This window comes from Oncorhynchus mykiss, chromosome 18 (genome assembly GCF_013265735.2).
Source record: "Oncorhynchus mykiss isolate Arlee chromosome 18, USDA_OmykA_1.1, whole genome shotgun sequence".
Taxonomy (NCBI): Eukaryota; Metazoa; Chordata; class Actinopteri; order Salmoniformes; family Salmonidae; genus Oncorhynchus; species Oncorhynchus mykiss.
The window spans coordinates 39,194,847-39,203,440 of NC_048582.1; the positions used below are offsets into that span (position 1 = coordinate 39,194,847).

The 8,594-nt window shown below is 43.3% G+C and overlaps 1 protein-coding gene across 1 annotated transcript; it reads left to right on the forward strand.

Annotated features, from left to right (window-relative positions):
- Positions 1-786: 786 nt before the first annotated feature.
- On the forward strand, positions 787-8,268 carry LOC110496193 (glyceraldehyde-3-phosphate dehydrogenase). The gene is made up of 12 exons (XM_021571946.2): positions 787-867; positions 1,361-1,406; positions 3,020-3,119; positions 3,321-3,430; positions 4,887-4,977; positions 5,278-5,393; positions 6,299-6,380; positions 6,656-6,807; positions 7,032-7,110; positions 7,345-7,428; positions 7,769-7,866; positions 7,979-8,268. Exons 2-12 carry the CDS (start codon positions 1,384-1,386, stop codon positions 8,046-8,048), a joined length of 1,005 nt encoding a protein of 334 aa, XP_021427621.2. The 5' UTR covers positions 787-867; positions 1,361-1,383; the 3' UTR covers positions 8,049-8,268.
- Positions 8,269-8,594: the final 326 nt, after the last annotated feature.

Genomic DNA, 8,594 nt, shown 5'->3' on the forward strand with positions numbered 1-8,594 from the left:
AATCAGGCATCCTACAACACATGCAGGATATCACATAGCCATGGGTACCAGAACATCACATGCCCCATCATGTCTCAAAGTCAGTGTTGACTTGTACTGAAATAGGTTCCCGGTACTCATTTTGGGTTCTGGTACTGTTTACATTTAGGTGCAGGAGCTCCACAATACTTTTGAGATAATATTCTATAGGAGGAACAGGAGCTCAAGCAGGAGAACATTTGAGGTGCCGGTACTCAGCTCCGGTGAGCTCCTGTCCAAGTCAAGCACTGCTCAAAGTGTCACACTCTGAATATGAGCCCGCTTGACTTTAGACAAGTCCAAGGGCAGCTGTGATCTTACCTTGGGAAAAGGCCAATTGATGGACCCACTGTTATCACTCGAAGAAGCATTGGGTTTCATCCCGTGTTCTTTGGACTGTTTTTCATTGTAACATACTGTCTTGCAGCCAAGCACACCCAATGCCCTGGAAAAATATTATTCAAATGTTTTCCCAAAGATTATAGCCTTTAAATAAAGATCATGTTAAACAGCTGGTTAATACAATTATTATCGAACTATCAAATCAATCCAAATACAAATCTTCCAATTTGTTTTGCCAAGATGCATCCAGTTCATTCCACACGCAATGTAGCCAAGATGAACACATCAATAGTGGTGGGTGTCATTCAAATGAATTTCCTGTTCTGTAATTTATGTTCGTGTCGATTGCGACAATGACCTTGGCTCCCCATCCATCTGTGGCTTGACATTCTGAAGGGGCGTGTGCACATGACTTTGTGTTCACGTGGGGGCGTGTCCATGGACCCTATAGGAACATAAATTGCGAGCGCACCTTGCCGACATTGTGGACAGAGCAACTCACAAACGGTACTTTTCAACGTTATTAACCTCTTTATGGCTTCATAGCCAACTTGACATTTAATAGTAGAATTATGCGTTGTTTTTTTTTTGTGGCAATTTACACTTTGGCAGGTTGAGTCCTACCTGGCGTTTTGAATTGATGTCTTGTATGACAAAAATTTGTATAGATGCAGGCTACAATGGGTGTAGATGAGAGAGAATAAATTAGCCTACGTGGCATGAATAGTTGAGTATTTTAGGTGATCAACAATTTTGGGCTCTTTGAAATTATTCTAATGTCAGGTATGCATTGTGCAATTCTTGGGATTCTATAGATGCCACAAAATAGATTTGTATCTAACACTGCTGGATTCTTTCTATAGTGACGGTTAATCAGTGATGCTTAATGTATTGTTGTACATAGATGATTTTTGTTGCGTATTCAAATTTTGCCTCATGTTCATACTGTGCTGGGCTTTGTAACACAAGTTAATGACCTATTATTTTGTTTTACCTTCAGTGAACTAGACCAGATCAGGCAGAATGGTGAAGATTGGAATCAATGGGTAAGTTGCATATTTTATCTTTTAAATTATATATTTTAAAACTTAACAGGATCAAGTGACAAGGTAATACCCTGGGCGGCATTGCACTTCTGTACTGTACATTCCACAGGTGCTTGCTCTCAAGTTCATAAGCCTGACCAAACTGCTGGACCATGCATTTTGACTTAAAAAAAAAAAAAAATGTAGTTGGGGGTGTGTCTGCTTCTGTCACTGGGCAAATTTAGAGTATTTGAAATTGTATTGTCTTAAAGAGAACATAAGAACTCTCTGTTGACAGGATCGTGTCACCGGATAGACCCTGGACTGCATTGCACTTCTGTACTGTACATGCCATAGTCCAGGGTTCCCCAACTGGCGGCTGGGTTGCGGGTGACTTTTTTTTTTTTGTGTGTCGCTCCAAGTTTCAAAAAAATATATGTATGTATGCATGTTTGTTGTTGGACATAAAAAGACTGTAAAAACACCAGAAAATCAGCCCCAAGAGATTTTACTTTAGGAAATCTGTTCCAAAGTATTCCCACGCGTAATAGAGAGATATACAGTATGTGATCGTATACAAATGTAAGCAAGTTTTACTTCAATATTATATCCGTTTGGGCTTCTTGCAGTTATTTGTAATTGTGTTCCGGGCCTCTGACCACCCGCTCAAGAAAAAATAAGCCTGCGGCTGAGTCTAGTTGATGGTCCCTGCCATAGGCGCTTGCTCTCAAATTCACAAGCCTGGGTTGTACAGCTTTCACTAGAAACGAAACAGAAGCATACAGGCCGAAATCAGAAGGGACTACCTGAACTTGTCCAATGAATTCTTATTTTCATTTTTCGTTGCACTTTTTTTATTGTTGTTGCTATGGTGTGTTTCAACACCTCCCTGGTCTGGCCACTTACCATCCTCTTCTTATGGTTTGGTTGTCACAACGCCTCTTTGCAGCACTCTTGTATCTTTCCTCTCCTCAGCTGTCACATTCCTTTATTCTACCCATCTAATAATATCCCGCTAACCTTTTCAGCTGAAGTTCAGAGGTCACAGCGAGACAGTTTGGAGGAACTCTTACACCGATCCTATTCCTCTAACCTTTTATTTGACCAATAGTCAGCTGTCACTAAACTGCAGGGAGATTAAAGTTTGTTATGATAGACCCTTTCCCAAAATCAACCTAACAGTTTTACTGTGCCCACTTGAAAGACGAAACGCTGCGACCTGGAGATTGATATTTCACTCCTCCTAAGTATGGAAACTAAATTATGTCTAATGACTGACTAAAAGATCATGCTGACTGTTCGCAGTTCCAAAACGGTTTGTGAAGTAGAGTATGATGTAACTTTGTTGATCAGAACTAAATGACTTGTTAAAGGAAATTGATAACAAGGTATTTTTCGCCAGAACACCTTACCAAAACTTTATTATTTTTGCCTTGTGTAATTTCTGATGCTTGTTAACTCCTTTCTGATGAACTTTGACTCCTTTGCTGAGCCATATGTTGACCCTTGTGTGCAGGACTCATGTTTAGGTGTGGGTGTGTCTACCTGCGTCACATGGCTGCCGCCACCTGCTGGTATAGTGTGTGATATGGATTTGCTTATATATGAATTAAGACTGATTTTTCTCTTCTCAGATTTGGGCGTATCGGGCGCCTGGTGACCCGTGCCGCTGCCAAGAGTGGTGAAGTCAATGTCGTCGCAATCAACGACCCCTTCATTGACCTGGACTACATGGTGAACTTTATATAGCCTACTGCTTAATATACCAAAATATAGGTTACTGAAATTGAGGGAGAGATGTAAACATATTTTTACCAAAGTCAGACCTTGAGTGGGTCAGTTTTTTTTTTTTTTGGTTAAACTCTAGAAAAATCTCAGGTGCACAGGTTTACTGTTCTCATATTCAACACTTCCCTAAAGGTTGTTGTTCCATAGGTCTACATGTTCAAGTATGACTCCACTCACGGTGTATGGAAGCACAGTGAAGTGAGACAAGAGAATGGCAAGCTGATCATTGGCAACCTGCACATCACAGTTTTCCATGAGTAAGTGTTTTTCCTTTTCTTTACTAATGCTCCAGCTTCATTCATTGGCTTATTTTATGCATGGTTTGAAATGACAATGTTTCTGAGATACTGTTGTGTGCAGAATCAAATTGATGGGTTATATACTACTTCTGGCAATATGAGTATTTGTCTATCTTAAACATTCACATTGACTCTTGGGAATTCCTTAGTAGTAGGCTAGACCATGTTTACAAGGTATGTGGATACCCCTTCAAATTAGTGGATTCGGCTATTTCAGCCACGCCCGTTGCTGACAGGTGCATTAAAAAAAAATCGAGCACACAGCCATGCAATCTCTATAGACAAACAGTGGCAGTAGAATGGCCTTACTGAAGAGCTCAGTGACTTTCGATCTGGCACTGTACTAGGATGCCACCTTTCCAACAAGTCAGTTCATAACGTTGCTGCTGTGCTAGAGCTGGCCCGGTCAACTGTAAGTGCTGTTATTGCGAAGTGGAAACGTCTAGGAGCAACAACGGCTCAGCCGCGATGTGGTAGGCCACACAAGCTCACAGAACAGGAACGCCGAGTGCTGAAGCTCGTAAAAATCATCTGTCCTCGGTTGCAACACTTACTACAGAGTTCCAAACTGCCTCTGGAGGCAACATCAGCACAAGAACTGTTCGTTGGGAGCTTCATGAAATGGGTTTCCATGGCCGAGCAGCCACCCACACCTAAGATCACCATGCGCAATGCCCAGCGTCAGCCGGAGTGGTGTAAAGCTCGCCGACATTGAAATCTGGAGCAGTGGAAACGCGTTCTCTGGAGTAATGAATCACACTTCTACATCTGGCATTCCGACAGATGAATCTGGGTTTGGCTGTTGCCAGGAGAATGCTACTTGCCCAAATGCATAGTGCCAACTGTAGAGTTTGGAAGAGGAATAATGGTCTGGGGCTGTTTTTCATGGTTCGGGCTAGGCCCCTTAGTTCCAGTAAAGGGAAATCTTAACGCTACAGCATACAATGACGTTCTAGACAATTCTGTGCTTCCAACTTTGAGGCAACAGTTTGGGGAAGTTCCTGTTTCAGCATGACAATGCCCCCGTGCACAAAGCGAGGCCCATACAGAAATGCTTGTCGAGATCGGTGTAGAAGAACTTGACTGGCCTGCACATAGCCCTGACCTCAACCCCATCGAACACCTTTGGGATGAATTGGAATGCCAACTACGAGCCAGGCCTAATCGCACTACATCAGTGCCTGACCTCGCTAATGCTTTTGTGGCTGAATGGAAGCAAGTCCCCGCAGTAATGTTCCAACATCTAGTGGAAAGCCTTCCCAGAAGAGTGGAGGCTGTTATAGCAGTAAAGGGGGACCAACTCCTTATACAGGTGAACCCATCCCTGCATTGCTATGGGAGTATATAGGACCCCTGTAATTCTAACCCTGATTTTGTGGTATAATCCTAACTTCCATCTCTTTGCCATCTTCAGGAGGGACCCTTCCCAGATCAAGTGGGGTGATGCTGGCGCTGACTACGTTGTTGAGTCTACTGGTGTGTTCACCACCATCGACAAGGCCTCTGTAAGTACCGCTCTTCACTAGCAGTAGGAAGTAGGTCACATTGACAACGGTCTATACTTGAATTCTGTGAGAAAAAAAACGTTTTAATATTTCATGGCTATAATATTGTGGGTGAGCAGTGAGTAAGCACAGTGCTGTATATATTTTCATGTTGTAAATTGTTTTAATCGCCTCCAGACTACCAATTTTGCATATCATCGGCTGTATGTGACTGAACCAAGCAAGGCAGCCTTGATGCTGTGTATTTGTTGTTACACAAACGTACCCTTTGCCCTCTCACCCCACCCACCACCACCATAGGCTCACCTGCAGGGAGGTGCCAAGAGGGTCATCATCTCCGCCCCCAGCGCCGATGCCCCCATGTTCGTGATGGGAGTCAACCACCATCATTACGATAACTCCCTGAAGGTTGTCAGGTAAGCCACTCCCCTCCACCATAACATTATTTTAAAGGAGCCGTGTGACACGTACAAACAGTCCTGCCACATAGTGATATGTTACTTGTGCAAACAATCACTGAAACACACACTCACTCTGTTCCAGCAGGTCATAAACCCTCCCTCTGTCTTACTGAGAATGCGAGAATGAAACGTGGCCTGAAAACATCGGGACAATATCGCTAGAGAGGGTGTTTGACAGATTTTGGAACATAACTGTTTTCCACCATTTTGTCAAATTGTGTGTACTCGCATTCCACGCGTTGTTTACGTCACAGGGATTTCCATAGACCTTGTATTAAAATCATATGGCAGCCGCATGTCTCGTCTTGACGTAAGAAAACAACAAATCAGACTGGATAACTATTGGTTTTAATACAGGTTGCAGCTCTTTAAAGTATTACTTTATGGCTGTGTGGCACAATGTTAAATTACTAAACGTTTGTGGCGCTGTCATATTATTAAGAATGTTTCTTATATGCCGCTTTTCTAAAAGGCAATAAAGGAAACGGCAAGACGAAACAAACAAGAACATTTGAAAGAACTGAGGTGGAGTGGGACTTATGGGAAGGTTTAGACAGGACTAGGAGGACCGGTGGAGAGAAGTTCTAGACCCTGAGTGTAGCTGTAGATAAGACCCTGTCGCCAAAACTCTGGAGTTTGGACTGGAAGAACACACCAGCGGAAAGGGAAAGTTGTGTTGCGTCCAGGTTTGTTTCAGAGAGGCAGGATTTAATGTGGTTCAAAGGCGGGTGGAGGAGTGGCTTGATGTAGATATGCTGATTTTGTAGTCGGCGAATACAGTTGAGGTTGATGTGGCGTAGCGTCTTTTCCGAGTGGGCGCATGTTGATTTATTATTGATAATGATGTCATGTCCTCACAGCAACGCCTCCTGCACAACTAACTGCCTGGCTCCCATCGCCAAGGTTATCAACGACAACTTCGGCATCATTGAGGGTCTCATGGTAAGAATGGATTCAAACAGCACAATTACCACAGGGACTGGGCTGTGGCGGTAAAAAGTGAGTCAACACTGGTGGAGACGTCAATGTACATGCTAATGCTTACAACATTCATGTTGCTGCTCTGCACAAGCCCTGGGTTGTGTTCCTTAGGGTACACAATGGAAAAAAAATTAAATTAGGTTTTCTTATTAGTTCAGATAGTAACTTCCTGTTTGGTGCCTAATGAACAACACCTCGCATAGACTAACATCTATATCACTTGTTTCTTCCCACAGAGCACAGTTCACGCCGTCACAGCCACACAGAAGACCGTTGACGGGCCCTCCGGTAAGCTGTGGAGAGATGGACGTGGTGCCAGCCAGAACATTATCCCCGCCTCCACCGGCGCCGCCAAGGCCGTGAGCAAGGTTATCCCCGAGCTGAATGGGTATGAACCAATCCGAGGCCACTGGTTTCGTAATGGAGGTTTTACGACCATGGTGATAATGGATGGGATTTGTATCGTGCTTTTCGCTAATGGCGCATCTGAATATTGCAAAGCTTTTACATTTCCCTAGCCCCATCCCTCGGCTGTATATCAAAACCAGGGCTGTCATTATTTTGGAAATTCAATCCCAGAATGTAGATTTAACTGAACTTCATGACCCACAGCAAGCTGACCGGCATGGCCTTCCGTGTCCCCACTCCCAATGTGTCCGTGGTTGACCTGACTGTCCGTCTTGAGAAGGCTGTAAGTCTCCCATTCACCGCTCTCGGCTCTTTTTGATGTGTTTTATTGAATTGAATGTTATACACAAGTAAAGCAACTCTGAATACCTAATTCCTCTTGCCCATGCTTCCCACCCACCGACAAGCTACCCTTGTTTTTGCACATTTCCTTACTGTCAACATAACATGCAACAGGCATTTGTCTCCATTTGGTTACATTGTTCTACATTTTAATGTTTTCTCCTGTCTGCCTCAGGCCCCTTATGAAGAGATCAAGAGAGTCATCAAGGAGGCTTCCAAAGGACCCATGAAGGGAATTCTGGGATACACGGAGGACCAAGTAAATATTTTCCCATTCCAAGACCCTGCTTGAATACTATAAAATGCATTATTCCTTCCATACTTTCAGAAATCTGATCTAGCATGATTTGAGAGCTGTGAGTAAGGTTCTGTGTTGCTGTCATGTCAGTGATGACCACAAAGAAGGAAATAAGGAAGGATGCAATTTAAGAGTACATCAACAGGGCCCAAGCTTTCCTTACACTCCTGCACTGAGCCTCAAGGTCATATGATACAATACCTGAGTTCAAACACTAGGGAGCAGTAGAGTGATTGTTAATTGGTGGTTCACTTCAGTTTTTCACATAATGAGCCTAAAGCCTGTTGCTCTCCCCCCTCAGGTGGTGTCCACAGACTTCAACGGCGACAAACGTTCCTCAATCTTCGACGCAGGGGCAGGCATTGCACTCAACGACCACTTTGTCAAGCTGGTCTCATGGTATTTATCTATCTAGACCTACCCCCCAACAAACACACACACAATCAATATCATAATTTTGAGTATTTATATACATTATAAAGACTCCTTCCTCTTGCTCCCTCTCCCATAGGTACGACAATGAGTATGGCTATAGCAACCGCGTTATTGACTTGTGTCTGCACATGGCACTCAAAGAGTAATGTTTCCACAACACACTTCCAACCCCCCCATGGCCTCTTCCTTCTCCTGAACGGACATCCAAACAGTCCTCCGCCAGAGAAGGAGCCAGTAGTAAAGTCTATAGCAATGTTTTATAATATGTCACACCTCTGTTCTGTTCAGAAGACTGAGTCTTTTTGCCTGCAGAATATTCCTGTCCACCTGTGCCTTAGTTCACAATAAAAGTAATTTGTTTCTGAACAATTTTTATTTTTTTGCCGTCTCAGTCCTCAGGCGCACATCTTGTAAATGCATGAATTGTTCAAATCCACGCATGAATTTAGATCTGTTTACATTTTATTTCTGTGAATCAAACTTGTTATTCAGGGTACGTTTCATTACAGCTCAACAGAGGCTGTAAAACTAAGCATTTGGACCATGAATGGCATGCTAAAATGTTCCCATTTACTCAAGTCTGAGTTTTAAAATGATGTTGACAAGAGAAGTGCAGACAGACTTATCTTGCCTATCAACACCTAGTGGAACGTGAAAGTATACCGTTTCTGAGAAGTGATTGAGAGTTCTTC

Excerpts from the sequence above, each read along its gene's own strand:
- LOC110496193 (XM_021571946.2), top strand. The coding sequence starts at position 1,384 with ATGGTGAAGATTGGAATCAATGG. Across the intron at positions 4,978-5,277 it reads CCACCATCGACAAGGCCTCT|GCTCACCTGCAGGGAGGTGC; the intron begins GTAAGTACCGCT and ends CCACCACCATAG. Across the intron at positions 5,394-6,298 it reads AACTCCCTGAAGGTTGTCAG|CAACGCCTCCTGCACAACTA; the intron begins GTAAGCCACTCC and ends ATGTCCTCACAG.